Raw genomic sequence first — 18,466 nt, 5'->3', positions numbered from 1 at the left:
ATAGGATAATGTGTGTGTTTCTGTCTTAGTTTTTGACAAAAAAGTTCAAAAATTAAAAAAAATGTATAAATAAAAAAAGCTTATAGAATAAGGATATAAAGAAAGAAAATATTTTTGTATGGCTGGACAATGTGTGTCTGAAGCTAAGTATTATTACAAGAGTAAAAGTGTTTTAAAAAATTAAAAAGTTTGTAAAGTAAAAAAGTTACAGGAATTTGAGGCTAATTTATTATTGGAGAAAGAAATTTAAAAAAATAAATGTAGTGTAGCCTAAGTGTACAGGGTTTATAAAGTCTGCAGTAGTGTGAGTGATGTTCTAGACCTTCACATTCACTCACCACTCACTGCGACACCCAGAGCAATTTCCAGTCCTGCAAGCTCCATTCATGGTAAGTGTCCTATACAGGTGTACCATTTTTTTTTTATCTTTTATCCTGTATTTTTTACTGTACAATTTCTATGTTTAGATTCATAAATACTTACCATTGTGTTATAATTTCCTACAGTATTTAGTAGTCTATACCATCTAGGTTTGTGTATATATTCTATGTATATTCTATGATGTTCACACAACAACAAAATGACCTAATGGGAATTTCTCAGAACATGGCCCCATTGTTAAGTGATGTATAACTTTATTTTCATGTAGTTGTTTTAAATTTCATAGTAAGGGTAAAATACAGTATATAATACTTTGGAACCCATTTTCCCACTTCATATTTTATTGTTAAAATGCAGTCATCTTGTAATGTCACTGTTGTTCATTTATTTCAACTGCTGTATAATTTTTTTTAGGTGAATAGATTACCACAGTTTATTCATTCAGTTGATGGGCATTTGGATTTTTTTCCTGATATACGTGCAAACATTTCTCTTAGATGTATAACTAAGAATCAATATTCTGAAACTTTGAAGTATTTATCTAGGAGTAAAATTATCTAAATTGAAAAGATAATGCCCAACTGTTTTCTGATGTTTGCACTTATTTTCACTCTCACTTTTAATATATAAGTCTTGAGGCTCTTGGATCCATATCCTTCCCAACATTTGGTATTGTCAGGTTTTTAATTTTGCCAAACAATTGTATACTTTATCTTGGTTTTGATCTGTATGTCTCTGATTACAGCAAAAGATGTTGAACACCTTTGCTTGTGTCCACTGGTTATATACATTTCTTCTGTGAAATGTCTGTTCATGTCTTTTACCATTTTTCTATTGTTATTTTTATTTATATTGGTTTGTAGGTCTTTGTATATTCTTGGTACCAATTCCTGTCAGTGTGTGTACTGTATCTTCTTATTTGTACCTTATCTTTCTCACATCTTTAAGATGACTATTGATAAATCGAAGTTCTTGATTTTTTTATGGGACAGAGTCTCTGGCACCCTGGCTAGAGTGCAGTGGCATCATCATAGCTCACTACAACCACAAACTCCTGGGCTCAAGCAATCCTTTGCCTCAGCCTCTGGAGTAGCTGGGACTACGGGTGTGTACTACTACCCTCTGGCTAATTTTTTCTATTTTTACACAGTAAACCCATTCTAACATTCTGAGCCTTCTGATATTATCCTCTATATTATGCCCAAGGATAGTTCATCATCTTTACCATATAGGCTATTAATTGTATTCATTTTTCAAAGAGATATTATTGGTCTTTTTAGCCAGAGTGTTAGGATATACTTAGGTATCCTTGCCAAAAGCGTAAATCCCAAGTCATGAGTGAGTTCTCCATGTCATTTAATTCTATCAACACCGTATCTAGCTTTGCATTCTGTATCTTGGTCCAATACCTCCCAAATCCAGTCTCACATGTTTTCCTGATTCCTACTGGTACATATTAGTTAGGTTGCAATTATTTCAGTGTGTAAGTTATCTCCCCTAAAACACAGAGTGTTTCTTTCCACGAGTTATAGACTGGAGGAATGAGGATTAGAGGGGACAGATGTTGGGAAACAGAGTGTCATTTTGTGAGTCGCTTTGCTCATGAGGCTGTTGTGTGATTTCCAGGAAAAGGGGATACTGATTTCCTTTGGCAAGTGATAAAAGTTGCTTATCTTGGCCTGGAAGATTCAGGAGGGTCAAGAGATTTAAGATTCTCACATTCATTTACCCAAGTACACTTGACCTTTGAACAATAATAGGTATGAACTGCATGGGTCCACTTATATGCAGATTTTCTTCCAATTTGCCACCGTTGAGCCAGCAAGACCAACCTCTCTTCTTCATCTTCCTCCTCGGCCTCCTCAACCTGAAGATGAGGATGAAGATTTTTATGATAATCCACTTCCACTTAATGAATTGTAAATGTCTTTTCCCTTTCTTATGATTTCCTTAATAACATTTTCTTTTGTCTGGCTCACTTTATTGTAAGAATATAGTATATAATACACAGAACATACAAAATATATGTTAATTGACTGTATGTTATCAGTAAGGCTACCAGTCAACAGTAGGCTATTATTTTTTTTAAGTCATTCAAAAAAAAATATTTACTTTAAATGTTTTACATATAACATGGATAAAGATAAATGCTAATGACATCATTAAATTTATGGAATGTTTAACTAATACTGACTGAAAGGTTTCGTCTAAAGAATTCATTCTTACCTACATATGAAGTTAGGGAGAGAGGAGATTCCTGGTTACCATGAGAACTTTATGCAGTCTCTAAAGGATTTGACATTACGAAGTATTTCCCTTAAAATATCAAGATTCTTAATGAATCGGCAACATTTACATTTTTAATTTTCTGAATATCAGAGTCTAATTTTTGTATAGTTTAAACATCACTTATTTTGTTAAAAAGAAATTGTATTTCTAATTTTTTCTCCATTAAATTTTGTCTTAGTCTCTTCTGGATTCTTTTTTAAACAGCTAACTGAAAACTTAACAGAAATAAAAATCTGGACAATTTATGACTGTATTTCTAATATATCCTTTTATAGCAGTTTAAAAGCAAATCTTAATTCAAATCAATACCTTTAAAAAGAAATAAACTCAGCTGAATTTCAAGAGTTTGTATAGGGTACAGAATGCAGGTCACATTTTATATTTTATAAACACAGTATAAATACAAAATAAAGAAAAAGTGACATTAACTATTAGGAAGGATAAAAACACTACATAAACTTTAAAAGGCTGACTGCTACATCTTCATCAACGTAAGTTCACCGTTCTCTACCATTTTATTTATAGAACAAATCTCTATAATCAAATTGTCATTCACTTTTATGCCCCCACATGGGAAGTGGTAGGTGAATATCTGTAGGAATATAATTTATTGTCTGCTCCTCCACTCAGAAGTAGCCCCTTGTCTGTCCAGTCTACACTCAGAACTTTGTCTTCATGAGCATCTAGATCATAGAGAGGTGCCTTACAACTTCTTGTATCCCACAGCTTGACCATGTTATCTAAAGAACCTGAAATCCACTGCTGCTCATGGGTAGGAGACCACTTCACTGATGTTCCCCAGCCTGTATGTGAGTTTAGGGACAGCAACACCAAAGATCCTCATCTTTAGTTCGGGGATCCCACAGTCTGATATGCCTATTTGTGCTTCCAGATGCTAAACGTTTACAAAGTGGAGAATAAGAAATACAATTAAGTACTTTATTTCCTGTCAAAGTTGACTTAAGACTGCCCAAGATGCACTGCAGATTTCTTCAGGATCTGACCACAGAACTGAGGAAATTGCTTCCTTGTGGCCAGAGAGGGCTATTATTAATAGAGTAGTTAAGCTTTGGGGAAGTCAAAAGTTATATAAAGATTTTTGACTGCATGGGCAATTGGTGCCCCTAACCCTTGCATTGTTCAAGGGTCAACTGTCTTCTGAATTGGGCCTTGACTTTAACACAGGACACCTATAGAGACTGTGCATTTATTCTTTTTTGCTCTTATGCCACATTTTCTATTAGACTCTGGGCCTTATTTTCAGGTCTGCCTTGCAGCTTCAACCAAATCTCAAAATGTGTAGAAGGATTAATATATTATGACCAATTCAAGTCTATTCCAGAGTTTTGAAATTGGTTTATTATTTAAAAAATCAATTAGTGCAATTTACAACATTATCAGAATAAAGGAGAAAAATCATAGAGTAAGGCAGAAAAAGCATTTGATGAAATTCAACATTCATTTGTGATGAAAACTGGCATTAGAAACTTCTTTAGTCTTCTAAAAGGCAACTACAAATAATTTAGAGTAAATATCATATGAACGGTAAAATGTTGAGAGCTTTGTTTATGGTATCAAGAACTTGGCAAGGATATTCACCATCAACACTTCTGTTCAACTTTGTACTGGAGGTCTTACCTAGTGCAGTAGGGCAGAAAACTATAAAAGATTCTTGAGAAAAATTAAGGACCTAAATAAATGGAGGTATCTACCATATTTCCAAATTGAAAGACTCAATATTATAAGACTATAATGTCTCTCCGGACTTTGTATGGGGTTGCATTTATGTATCAATTCTCTCCAAACTGGTCTATTTAAACTGATATATAAAAATCATTTTGGAGAGAATTGATATATATATTCAACCTCATTCAAAGTCCTGATTGCATTTTTAGAACTTGATAAGATGATTCTAAAATTAATATGGAAATGCAGAAATGCTGGAATAGCAAAGACGCTCATGGCGGCGTTACTCATAATAGCTAAAAAAAACTGGCAACAATCCTCATGTACTTTAATTTTAGAATGGAAGTTTAAATATAAACTTCAACTCAAAATAATTTATGTTCTTTTTATATAGCAGTGAAAGAGAACAAAGTTCAGCTACACTGAAGAACTGTGAGCCACGTAAACCTCTTTTCTTTATGAATTGTCCAGGCTCAGGTATTCCTTCATGGATGAATCTCACAAATACAATGTTGAGTGAAAGAAGCCAGGCACGAAAGAATGCATAATTACTATTCCATTTACATAAAGTTTAAAATATAGACAAAAACTAACATTTATGTGGTGAAACTGAATAGAAACAATGAAGTGATTATCATAAAAGTTGTTTATCTGAGCAAGAGAGAGGAAGTAGTGGTTCGGAAGAGCCATCAGAGTGACTTCTGGGTTACTGACAATGTTTTATTTTTTGATGTAGTGGCAGTTACATTACTGTTCATTTACAATAAATTGTTGAGCTGAACATTCTTTTTGGATGTTTCTATATGTCTGTCATGTTTCATGATACAAAAAGTATAAGAAAAACATAGGCCGGGCGCGGTGGCTCACACCTGTAATCCTAGTACACTGGGAGGCCAAAGCAGGCGGATTGCTCAAGGTCAGGAGTTCGAAACCAGCCCGTCCAAGAGCAAGACCCCTTCTCTACTATAAATAGAAAGAAATTAATTGGCCAACTAATATATATACAAAAAATTGGTCAGGCATGGTGGCGCATGCCTATAGTCCCAGCTACTTGTGAGGCTGAGGCAGAAGAATCGCTTGAGCCCAGGAGTTTGAGGTTGCTGTGAGCTAGGCTGATGCCACAGCACTCACTCTAGCCTGAGCAACAGAGTGAGACTCTGTCTCAAAAAAAAACAAGGCCGGGCGCGGTGGCTCACACCTGTAATCCTAGCACTCTGGGAGGCCGAGGCGGGCGGATTGCTCGAGGTCGGGAGTTCGAAACCAGCCTGAGCGAGACCCCGTCTCTACTAAAAATAGAAAGAAATTAATTGACCAACTAAAAGTATATATACAAAAAATTAGCCGGGCATGGTGGCGCATGCCTGTAGTCCCAGCTACTCGGGAGGCTGAGACAGGAGGATCACTTGAGCCCAGGAGTTTGAGGTTGCTGTGAGCTAGGCTGATGCCACGGCACTCACTCTAGCCTGGGCAACAAAGTGAGACTCTGTCTCAAAAAAAAAAAAAAAAAAAAGCTGGTTAATGTCCAACAGGCTAATAATCTCGGCCGGGCGCAGTGGCTCACGCCTGTAATCCTAGCACTTTGGGAGGCCGAGGCGGGCGGATCGCTCAAGGTCAGGAGTTCGAAACCAGCCTGAGCGAGACCCCATCTCTACCAAAAATAGAAAGAAATTACTTGACCAACTAAAAATATATATACAAAAAATTAGCCGGGCATGGTGGCGCATGCCTGTAGTCCCAGCTACTCGGGAGGCTGAGGCAGTAGGATCGCTGAGCCCAGGAGATTGAGGTTGCTGTGAGCCAGGCTGACGCCACGGCACTCACTCTAGCCTGGGCAACAAAGTGAGACTCTGTCTCAAAAAAAAAAAAAAAAAAACAAACAAACAAAAAAACACATAATCTTGTTTTATAGTCTGTGTTTAATAATTCCAATTTTTATTGGTCTGTTTCTTTTGTCTCTTATTTTAGCATCTCACTAGTGTTTCTCTGATTCTTTGTGTGCTTGTATTTGTATTTGAAAAATAATTTTCAGAAATAATTTGAGACCCAAGATGAAGGCACCTTCTCTGAAGAGGATATATATTTGTATCTTCCAATTATACGGGGGCATACGATTAACGATTTCCTTAAACAAAGTTCAAAGCTTAAAATTCTCTAGAAGATCCAGGTGTTTTGGACTCATGCTGAAAATCCATGCAAAAGTAGGCCCATTCTCTTTCTTTCAGGGTTGGTCACCCTTCCTTTGGGAACCCAGTTTACTGTGAGAATGTCTCTTTTTAGAACATTTTAGAAGGTGGAGGAGCAGAGACTTTTTTTTGAGACAGAGTCTCGCTCTGTTGCCTGGGCTAGAGTGCTGTGGCATCAGCCTAGCTCACAGCAACCTCAAACTCCTGGGCTCAAGCCATCCTCCTCTCTCAGCCTCCCTAGTAGCTGGGACTACAGGCATGCACCACCATGCCCGGCTAATTTTTTCTCTATATATATTTTTAGTTGTCCAGCTAATTTCTTTCTATTTTTTTAGTAGAGATAGGGTCTCGCTCTTGCTCAGGCTGCTCTTGAACTCCTGAGCTCAAATGATCCCCCTGCCTCAGCCTCCAAGAGTGCTAAGATGACTCTTAGCGGTGTGAGCCACCGCGCCCGGTCAATAAGGTGGGCTGGGACTTCTTAACGGTGCTTAACCATATGTTTAATACACTTATCTCAGATTACCTCAAGTTTTGAACATTTGTAAAAATTATCACAGTTCTACTTTTTATCTGACCTATTTCTTAAAAAGTCTGTCTTTCTGAGGGACAATTTTTTTTTCACAGAGTCATCCCAAGAATTATTAAAGTATTATCCAAAAGAAGGCCTCTATCAGATCTAAATGAAGAGATAACATACGAAATGGTTCCTTTGTCAATTATTATTTCTGTGACTTAGATTGATTCTACCTCAGGAATGATAGGACAGACTTCTCACATTGATTTTCTCGAAGTCAGACTCACAGGCAAGAGGCTCTCTGAAATCTCCTTTGAGGACTTTCATTGAGGAGCTGCCTCTCTGTTTTTCCAGCTCTGGTTTAGAATCATGTCACTCAGCCTTTTGCTACAGGATATGATAAAAACTCACTCTTAGAAAAGATGAGGAAGAGGTAAATAGAGTGTCCAGACTTAAAGATAAATAATCAATTTGTTTATGGTGAATTGAAGTCTAGATAAATTCTGATTAAAGTCTTTGGGGAAATAGTTTCAGATATGTGTGTTATAGGCAAAAATTCTGAATTTTTGTTCAAGTGGGCAGCTGCAAGCCAGCGAGAAGACCTAGTCCTTAGGTATTAATACAAAGACTCAGTAAAGTGAAAGCACTGACCCAAGGGTGAACTTGGTTTGATCATGTTCTTCCCTGAGCAAAAGAGGTGTCCTAAGTGAGCCCAAATTCACCCAGGGCGAACCTAGGCTGGACAGTATAAATAAATAATCCAAGTTTGAATTAAAGTATGGGAGCTAGGCAATGCCTTGAATATTAGCATATTTAATGTGCACATAAGTCTTAATGAAAATGAATTAATCACACATAATTTACATCTTAGGTGTATCCTTGAAGTTCCCAGGAGATAGATGCTCCAATCCTAATGAAATTCTTATTTTAATTGGTCTGGAGAAATAAGAGCATGCTTGCAGAAATATTGATTGAAAAGTCTTAGGGACTCAAAAGGTAATCTAAAAATACTACAGGTCAAAATTCTTAAGAAAAAAATGACCAAATCTGTCACCAAAGAACTTTTTATGTATTCATACTCATCTGGGAAAAAATTAGGAGTCTGATCAAGAGATGGCAAAAGATATTACAGAAATTAAAATTTAGACAACTAAAAAATTTGTTATTTGTGTTGGTTCTTCGTTTGCCATTTTAAACTATAGCATATTGTAGTACATATAAATTTGTATTTAAAGGCTAGGATTTCAGGGAATAACAGATGAACAGCAAGGATTCAAAGAAAGGGGAAACTTCACATTCTGTTGATGGGAATGTAAATTAGTACAGCCACTAGGAAAAACAGTATGGAGATTCTTCAAAAAACTAAAAACAGAATTACCATATGATCCAGCAATCCCACTACTGGGTATATATCCAAAAGAAAGAAAGTTAATATATAGACGAGATATCTGCATTCCCATGTTTATTGCATCACTATTCACAATAGCCAAAATATGGAATCAACATAAGTGACCATCAGTGGATGAATGGGTAAAGAAAATGTGGTATATATACACAATGGGATATTATTCAGCCATAAAAAGATGAAATCCTATCATATGCGGCAACATGGATGGAACTAGAGTTCATTATATTAAATGAAGTAAGCCAAGCACAGAAAAATAAATATTGCATGTTCTCACTCATATGTGGGAACTAAAAATGTGGATCTCATGAAGATAGAAAGTAGATTGAGGGTTACCAAAGGCTGGGAAGGGTACGGGGGAGGAGACATGAAGGGAAGTTGATTAATGAGTACAAATATACATTTAGAAGAAATAAGATATGGTATTTGATAGATCAAATAAATTAATAATTTTACATTTTGAAATTGTACATTTCAAAATAGCAAGAAGAGAATAATTCAAATGTTCCTAGTGTAAAGAAAAAATAAGTATTTAAGGTGATGGATATCCCAATTACCCTGATTTGATTATAGGAACATATCAAATTATCACATGTGCCTGAAAATATGTATATCTAATATGTATAAATTTTAAAAAGTAAAAAAGTATATTAATAAAGAAAAGGATTTGAGTCTTCTAAAAGTGCTATGACATTTGGGTTCTATAATTTGGTCATAGGTAGATGACCAACTAAAGCAAGTTTAAAATGGAAGTTTAATTAAAGTCTCAAATAATGTATGTTTGGAAAAGCTACATTCCAAGCAGTCAATTAAATGCTTAATCAAAAAAAAAACAAACTCTTGTGTTGATAAAATATATAAAGTATCTTCTTTTAAAATTTGTATTTGGAAGAATGACTACATATGAATGTTTTTGCACGATAAACTAAAATGTAATACATATATCCATTTAGAGATAAATCTGTAAGCATTAAAGCTAAGATGCTATTATGAATTAAACTGTAACTGACAATTTTATTTTTCAACAATTTCACGAAGATGGTGCTGGCAGAAGCACTGAGGGCGGGAAGGCAAATCCATACCCAGAAAAAATGTCTATGCCAGTAAGGCAAGATCCCTGCCTCGTCCATGAGTCCAGTGTAATTAACCTGATACCCAGTGGCTGCCTATGAGTTGAAATGTGTCTTCCCTATTAGAGTCTTAAGCCCCAGGACCTCAGAATGTGATAATGTTATTATATTTGGGGATAGGCTTTTAATAGATATAAGCAAGTTAAGCTTTCCATTGAGATCATTAAGGTGAGCCCTCATTCGATAAGACTGGCATCCTTATAAAAAGGGGAAATTTGGACACAGAGACAGACACACATAGAGGGAAGACTATATAAAGAGACACAGGGGGAAGATGGCCATCTTCAAGCCAAGGAGGCAGACCTGGAAACGATTCTTCCTCACAGCCCTCAGAAAGGACCAACCATGCTGACACCTTGATTTTGGGCTTCTGATCTCCAGAACTGTGAGACGATAAATTTCTGTTTAAATCATCCAGCTTGTGTTATTTTATTAAGGTACGCTAGCAAACTAATACAAAGGCAAACCCATATTTCTGGCCAACTTTTCTCAGGAAAAATGAACAGTCAGGTGTATTTCCTTTCAGGTGGAGCTTCCTTCTGAGCCAGTAGGCTTCTGTTCTTCTGAGCCAGTCTTGTGGGATATAATGCTCCGAAAGTCTCTTTATAGCTGTACCAGATTTTTGTGTGGCAATATTTCTAAATCAGGCTCAAAGTTTCCTTAGTTTCTGATCAAAGGAAGCTCCTAATGAGCCCATAGATGAAGCTTGAAAGAGAGGTGGTGATGCAGCAGCAGTAGGTGCATTAAGCTTTCCAGATCTGCTCATGTATGATCTAGTGTCACCACTGCCACCTGAAGATGGAGGCAAGGTATGATCTGAGATGATCCCACAAGGGGTTGAGAGCTGAAGGGTACCTGTACTCCTGGAACTCCCAGCAGCACTCCCAGAAACAGGTCCTTCATGCGAGAGGGATCTGAGTGGTACATCTCCTTGTTCTTACAGTCCATTCTCTGTGCTGCTCAGATCCTCTTCATATGCGTTCAGGAGCTCCTTCACGATTCTGGTGCATCTCTCTTCCTGGAGGAAACTTAGAAGAGAAAGTTAAGTGGGATGAACTATAGTTCCCACCACTGAAGCTGGTCTCAGGTTACAACTGATAGTCATCCTCTCCCTTCTCCACTATCCATTCTAGGTTTCCACTCACCTTCCATTAGCAGATTTGCCAGTCACAGTGGTTTGTCTGGTGTGTAATCCAGACCTTTATCCCTGAGAGATCTGAGCCCTGGTCAACATGCCCTTCTCAATCTGAGATTGTTGCAATTATCCACTTACTAAACGACTGGGCAGGGGTGTACCAGGAGGCACTCAAGTGGGTCATCTGGATGCCAACTATATTTTCCCATATTGTGTAATAGCAGCCCTACTTCTTTCTGATGATCAATGTCAGTTACCCCTGCCAAGATGGTGACTCTTCTTGTCTGCTGGACTCTGGTCACATGGAACCCAGAGAATAAAGGCCCTGGTTTAGCTTATTAGTACATTGTGAATCTTGTTGTGTCCCTTGGTGGAGATGTTTCCCTTTAGGGACCAGGACTTCTAACCCTGCAGACCACAGAGTTGCAAAAATGGGAATCACAAATTCCCCAAAGAGGTCATGGGTGCAATGGTCACTGGGGCCACTTCTGCCATACAAATGGCCACTTCTGCCATACAATCAGCACAAAGATTTAGTGCTGATCTTTATTGTTAGCAGGTTAGACCTTTGGCTGAGGAAGTTTATTATGAATTTTTAAGATTTTATGTTTTCCTGAAGCCTCAACATACCTATAATCAGGCTGTGAGCACCCTGCCCAGGCAATTAGATGCAACAGTGTGATAAGGTTGGTCCCTGCCACAAGATTCCCTTCTTGCCCTCCCCTGACTACTGTAAAACACACCAATGAAATCCTCTCCTACCTTCTACTTGAGTACTTCACTCTGACCACCAATTAAGGCACTTGCCCACCGATCCCCACTGTCTTGGCTCCCCACGTGCTTGTTGAGCATGTCCCGTTGGTGGTCCTTGCATGGGCCACCTGTACTTCAGAATTATCTCCTGGAAATGACGCTTGGGGTAAGAACTATATACTGGTATACTGCTGGGTTGGCCCCTTGAAGCTTGAGCATGATGGTGGCCTACACAAGTTAGAGATGCCAGAACTGCCTTGGAGAATATTCAAAACAGGGTCAGAAGAAACAAACATATTAAAGTGGATTTATTACATGACACCACAAAACCCATTCACAGAATCTTTTCTTTGGGAGATCTCAGGGTATACTTACTTCACTAAAGCCATTAGGGATATGCTAATGAAGGGACATTAGTATTGTGGAAATGCTCAGCAGTGCTCTGTAGACCAGGGCTCCTTGATGGCGGCAGTGTGGGTGAGACATTTATGAAATAGTAGAAGCCAGGAGGCAGCACTTAACCATCAGAAGCAAAGCGCAAGTAATTATTGGAAGGAGAAGCAAGGTTGGAGTTGCAACCAGGGGCCTGAACACACAGAGATCTGTGACAATGCCTAATAATCTATACTATTCCCAGGGAATAGTATAATATACTAAAACTAATAATATACTAATAAACTAACAATATACTAATAGTATAATATACTAAAACTCCACATTAATTTTTAACAACAAATGAGGTTGACTTATATAGCCAAAAATGATCAAGAGCTGGTAAGCAGAAGCCCGATGATGTTGATCATGATGGAAGACCATGATCCTTCTCTCAATTTCCACATTTGAACCAATTATCAGTCTCAGAGTCCACCAGTTTCAGAGGATGCTAGGTCCTCTTCAGGAAGGACCCTGAATAATCAATGTAAGCACATATATGTTATACATTTCACAAACGTTGGGGGTACTCTTAATGGGGACCTATGACCATTTACCAGATTAACTATACTGAGGAATGGGGATGATCTAGATCTTTTGAAGGCTCAGGGTCTTGAGCTGACACTGTTACTGGGGGTCTAGAATGCCATCATTGACCCTTTGCTAAAGTGAGGGCATTTGTTGGCCTGCTGATAAATGGAGTCTGGGTCCACATGCTCATCATAGTGGATCCAATGTATCTGCAGGCCTATCTTAAGGTAATTTTCCCAATCCCTGAGTACATAATGAGGATATGTATATATAGTAGCTGCCAGAACTTGTATGTTAATTCCCTCTGGAGTAAAAACAGGGAGGAATCCCCTGAAACTGTTCTCTCCCAGAGCCTTGAGAATAGAATTATAAGTCATACCATACCTCTTACATATTGGAATTGCAGAGATTAGTGCCACTCTCAGAGACTTAAAGGATGCAAAGCAGTAGTTCCCACCATATCCTTATTCAATTCACCTGTATGACCTTTACAGAAAAAAGAATGGATTATTACAGATGACAGTAGACTATTGTCTACTACCAATTGGATCAATGGAAGTGTATGGGTATAAGTAAATTACATGGACAGACCACACTAATGTTTGACCACTCTCATTCAGATGGATAATTTGAATCACCTATTGGAATTTAGGAAACCTTTGTCCTCAACCATCCCAGGCTTGCAATGGACCCTGGGGTAGGAATGGAGGCTATGCATGTCTAGAAGCAAGGGCTCCCTCTCACCAAAGCTTATCTACCTTTATCCACTGCTGAATCCATGTCTGAATCCAAGAGACCAATGCTGAGTCCTTGATGTGCTATCATTGTCTGAGGAGACTAACAGCCACTCAGTGGTAAATTGATCATAACAGACAATCTTTATCCTGGACAGAGAAGTAATTTGTCCCTACTTAGACTGATGTTTATTATAGATATGAAGTTTGCCTTTTCTACTCTCAATTCCTCTGTCAGCACCACAGTCTGAGGATTTTAAAAAATACTGTGTTTATTGTATAGGTTTCAATATAACATCAACTTTGACCCAAGGGATCCATATTGTGGTACAATGGGCACATGACTATGATGTCACCGGTCTTACATCATACTCCATTATACTTTCTGCCCTGATAGAGCATTATAATGTCCCTCAAAGGTTCAGCTAAAGGACTAAACCCTAAATTTAGGGTTTTTCTTGGGGACTAAACCCTCCATGATCGGGTCACTGTGCTCTTTCATTCTATGTGTATGTTGAACCAATGACCATTGTGCTGTGTTCCCAATAGCACAATAATATATGTGTAAGATATACTCTAATATTTCCATATCATATAGAATATATGGGAATCAAAGAGTGGAAGTAGGATTGGCCCCTCTCATCAAGGATCCTAGTGACCTACTTGAGAAATGTGTGTTTCAAATCCTCGCGACTGTAGGCTATATGATTAAAGGTCCTAACCCTCAAAGGATGATGCTTCCATCAAAGTACAGAGTAAGTATTTCACTAAACCTAAAATTATGACTTATTCCTGATAGTTGGGGGTGTCTCCTGCCAGTATACAAGCAGGCAAAATATTAATTACTAGATCAGTAAGATAATTGGATATTGGTTATCTTGAGGATTTAGGGTTGTTCCTTTATAATGATGGCTTGGAGGAACATATCTGGAACTCAGGAGACTTACTGGGTGATTCTTGGTGCTTCTATGCCTATTGATAACAGTCAATAGACAATTAAAGCAATGATAGCCTGATAATAGCAAGGTCCCAGAAGCTCATATCTCTCAGGGATGAAGATGTGGGTCACACTACCAGGCACACGACCTAGACCAATAGAAGCACTTGTCATGAATAAGGGGAACCTAGACTACATGGTGGAGAAGGGAGACAAGAGTCTTTGGACTAGCTGTAGCATTGGAGTCTGGAAAATATTTTAATTTTAACATTTAAAAAATATTTTGTGGCCAGTTGCTACCTTGAAGCATCATTAATAGAGTGGACTTAATGTATGGCACAAGTGATTGACTGGTAGAAGCTATGGACTGTAGCAGATGCTGTTGATGTCCTATCCATAGTCCCTTCACTCACCTGAAAGCTCAATTTTATTTCTGCTAAATTGTTAATTTTCTACTGCAGTAGCTTGTTGTTCTACTTGAGGGATTTCTCTGATGTCATAAAACTGCTCAACTCACAAGTGAGGCATCTCAGAAGTTCCAGGAACTAAATACCCCTGGGATAAATGAGGGTTGAGAGTTGATGGGATCAATACTGTGTCACTCTATGGGACATTTCTTTGACACTTTCAACACAGAGTTCCTAGTGGAATTAAACTCCGGATGTACATGGGGATAACCCACTTATTGTCCTATCTTTCAGTGGTTTTTCTTACTTCTCTGTCTCAGTTTCCCCCACTCTCTCCCTGTGATTCCTAAGATCATATCCCAAGCAAATTATCTGTGCCCAAAACTTTCTCATAGGGTCTTATTTTAGGAGAATTTGGAGTAAGACAAGCAGAAGGAAATATTTCTCTTCAATTTTGCCTTCTAAATTCATGTGTGTATCCAATCAGTGGAGCCTAATTTGATCCCATGACTCTAGCTGTAAAGGTGTCTTGGAAATGTGGTTTTTGGCTTTTCATCTTCCACAGTTCACTGGAAGGAGGTAGAATTCAGGCTGAGTGAGCCAATTCAGGGTCTCTTACACTGTTAAAAATGTGGCCCAAGAAATTGAGTTTTTGAGCCAAAGAGAGGAACTAAATTATCCACTACCTCTTCTTTGTTAGAATAAGATTTTTAGTAACAGAAAAATCCCATGACATACACCACAAATCAACAAGGTGCTTATTTCTCTCCTAGGAAAGTCCAAAAGTAAGCAGGGCTAGGAGAGTGCAGCCATTGAATAATGTAATAGGACAACAAAGTTAGTTGTTTACTCATTTTTTCTGAAACATTGTGTGACTCAGGGAAACACAGCCTCTAGAAATACTGTGAGAACTACAGTATGTTAATTATAGAAATTAGACCTTTCACAAATGTGGAGAAAAGGGAGTTGGAATATTAGGAAAATTCCTTAATCATGATATCCTGAAACAGTGTTATGAGTGTACAGGTTTAAGCTTGCAAAGAAATTCAAGCAGCTATGCAAGTCTAGCCACCAAAGAGGGATCGTGAAGGATGAGCTCATGGAGGTGTTTTTTCAAACTATCATCTCCGAGGGAACTGAAATTAAGTGCTTGTTGATGAACTCAGTGCTGATGCTTAACACAGCCAGTAGTTAGGAAGACAAGCTTAAAATTTGGAACTGCTGAGTACTTCTGGATCTGTTTGTCAATCTGCTACTGCCACATCCTTTTGAGATCCATTTCCTCTTCATTTCTGCATTACAAATCTCATTCAGTTTCCTCTTTTGTCCCATTTTAACCTGTATACAGTAAAGACAATTCTAGAAAATGTATTTCTAAGCCTCATGTAACACAATCTAGCACAACCATCATTATCCCTAGCTTTCATCCTCATGATGACAAAGACTCTCTTTTCAACTTGAAGTGTTGTGTTCAACTTGAAGTTCTGTATCCAACTTGAAGTAGTAACAAAATACAAAATGCTAAGTTACCAAGTCAGATGAACCTATCCTTTTCCAATAACTATGTACTGACCAAGACAATTACTTCTAAAATATAATAGCTATAAAACATGTTGAAGATACATCTTTCCACAATATTGATAAATAACTTGAAAAATTCCGAGTTTTCTTAGTAAGGAAGAAAGAGAGAATAGATATCAAATAGGCAAATACTAGGATCTGCTACAGTAAACCAGAAGTAAAACCCCAACAAGTAGGAAAATCAATATTGCAATGACCACATACATTGAATATAATTGAAATTAATTAGAAACAAGAACAACACTAACTATAAATATGCTTACTTGCATATTAAAAATACATCTTACTTCAGCCATAGGTCTAAGGAGACTTCACAATGGAAATGAGACTTTTTAATAAACGAAGCATAAGGAAAATATACATATCAAAGGATGTGTGACATATCTGAAAGGGTATTGGAAATAATAGTTATCACTATAGAGTTTTTATCCAAAAATAAAAACCATAAATTATGAGCTGAGAGTCCACTTCCAGGATGAGACTCTGATAAAGCACTTCCATATGTACAACATTTTAAAGATTTCTCATCTGGTATCAAATTTTATGCATAATAACAGATGTATATGAAGGGTTTCCTACACTAATTGCATTCATTGGGTTTCTTTCCTATGTGAGTTTGATTATGTCTTTGAAAATATGAGGACAAACTAAAAGATTTTCTTTACAGTCACATTTCCCAGTATGAGTTCTCACTTTGTTTTCCCACATTCTTTGCATTTATGCTATTTTCTTCAGTATGTGTTCTCATATGTGCTGTAAAGCGTGAGAGATTATATTTTTTCACATTTCTTGCACTTACATCGTTTCTCTGTAATGTGAATTTTACATTGATTTGAAAGAATTAAGATTTTCCTACAATCCTTATATTAAGAAAATTTCTCTCCAGTGTGAGTTCTCATATGTTTTGTAAGGGATGAGGAATAACTGAAGGCATTTCTGCATTTCATACATTCACTGAGTATATTAAACAGGGTTCTCCAGAGAAACAGAATGGATAAGAAACAGATAGACAAATAGATAATAGATGAGAGGGGATATATAACAGGAGTCAACTCACATGATTATGAAGGCTGGGAAGTCCCACAATATGCTATTTTCAAGCTGAGAACCAGGGAAGCCAGTGGTATAGCTCAGTCCAAGCCTGACAGCCTGAGAACAAAGAGGGCCACTAGTGCAAGTCTGAGAGTTAAAAGGTCAGAGAAACTGGACTTCTTATGTCCAAGGGCAGGAGAAGATGGATGTCTCAGCTTCAGAAAAGAGAGAAAATTTGTCTTTCCTCTGCCTTTTTGAGCTCTTTACTGATTGGGTAGTACCCAACCACATTGAATGAGGACAGATCTTCCTTACTCAATCCACTTATTCAAATTCCAATCCTTTCTTGAAACACCCTCACAGACATATCCAGAAATAATGCTTTACCAGCTCTCTCAAATTTTCCATAACCCAGTTGACATCTAAAATTAACCATCACACAGTATTTCTCTCTAATGTGCACTATCATGTGTATAATAAAATCTGAAGAATAAATGAAGTATTTCTCATATTGTTTACAATTGTAGGGCTTCTCTCCAGAGTTTGTACTCACATGATAATTAAAAGAGGAGGGTAAGCTAGAATTTCCTATATTCCTTACATATATAGGGCTCCTTTCTGTTTTCCTCACTTGTAGAGTAAGTTGTGAGGAATAAGTGAAGGCTATTCCACATTTCCTATATTCATAAGTCTTCTCTCCAATGTTAATTCTTACATGTATAGTAAGAGATGTGGAAGAAATAAAGAATTTTTCACATCTTTTATATTCATAAAGTAACTTTCAATATGAGTTCTCATTTGTGCTCTAAAGGATGAAGAGCAATTGAAGATTTTTTCACATTTTTTTACATTCATAGGATTTCTCTCCAGTGAGAATTTTCATATTTCCTAAGAGATCAAAGAGAATGAAAAGCTTTTTCATATTCCTTATTTTCATAAGGCTTATCTCCACTGTGAGTTCTTACATGTACAGCAATAGAAGAAGAATAAATTAAGGCTTTCTTACATTTTTGTATATTCATATATTCTTCTCCAATGTGCATTTTTCACAATTCCTAAGATACAAAGAACATATGAAAGGTTCCCTATATTCCTTACATTGATAAAATATGTGTCCTGTGTGATTCCATATGTGCCTTAACAAGTGAATGATCAATGAAAGATTTTTCACACTCCCTCAATTTATGTAATTTCCCTTGAGCATGACTTCTCTTGTGCACATTTAGATTTGGAATCTAACTGAAGGCTTTTTCACATTGTTTATCATCGTTATAATTCTCTGAAGTTTGGAAAAGTTTTTGCACAGCAGATATTAAGGTCTTTTTGAGAGGTTTTC

General features: G+C 37.2%; 1 protein-coding gene and 1 pseudogene across 5 annotated transcripts in view; both read right to left on the bottom strand.

Annotated features, from left to right (window-relative positions):
* Positions 1-275: 275 nt before the first annotated feature.
* LOC105862484 (ribosome biogenesis protein WDR12 pseudogene) lies at positions 276-11,575 on the bottom strand (annotated as a pseudogene).
* The window catches only part of LOC105862567 (protocadherin beta-15), a 21,590-nt gene continuing 12,084 nt past the window's right edge, over positions 8,961-18,466 (bottom strand). The window contains exons 2-5 of one of the 5 annotated variants that reach the window (XM_075996149.1): positions 17,156-17,247; positions 12,824-12,925; positions 11,486-11,728; positions 8,961-10,616 (exon numbers count right to left, since the gene is read on the bottom strand). In XM_075996149.1, coding sequence (XP_075852264.1) covers positions 12,913-12,925; positions 17,156-17,247 — 105 coding nt within the window. In that variant the 3' untranslated portion in view covers positions 8,961-10,616; positions 11,486-11,728; positions 12,824-12,912. Of the gene's footprint in view, positions 10,617-11,485; positions 11,733-12,823; positions 12,926-17,155; positions 17,248-18,466 lie in introns of all 5 variants that reach the window. The other 4 variants (XM_075996147.1, XM_020282344.2, XM_075996150.1 and 1 more) reach the window with 4 other exon arrangements.

Source organism: Microcebus murinus, chromosome 21, assembly GCF_040939455.1.
Source record: "Microcebus murinus isolate Inina chromosome 21, M.murinus_Inina_mat1.0, whole genome shotgun sequence".
In the NCBI taxonomy this organism is placed as follows: Eukaryota; Metazoa; Chordata; class Mammalia; order Primates; family Cheirogaleidae; genus Microcebus; species Microcebus murinus.
This window is presented reverse-complemented; position numbering and strand designations above follow the sequence as displayed.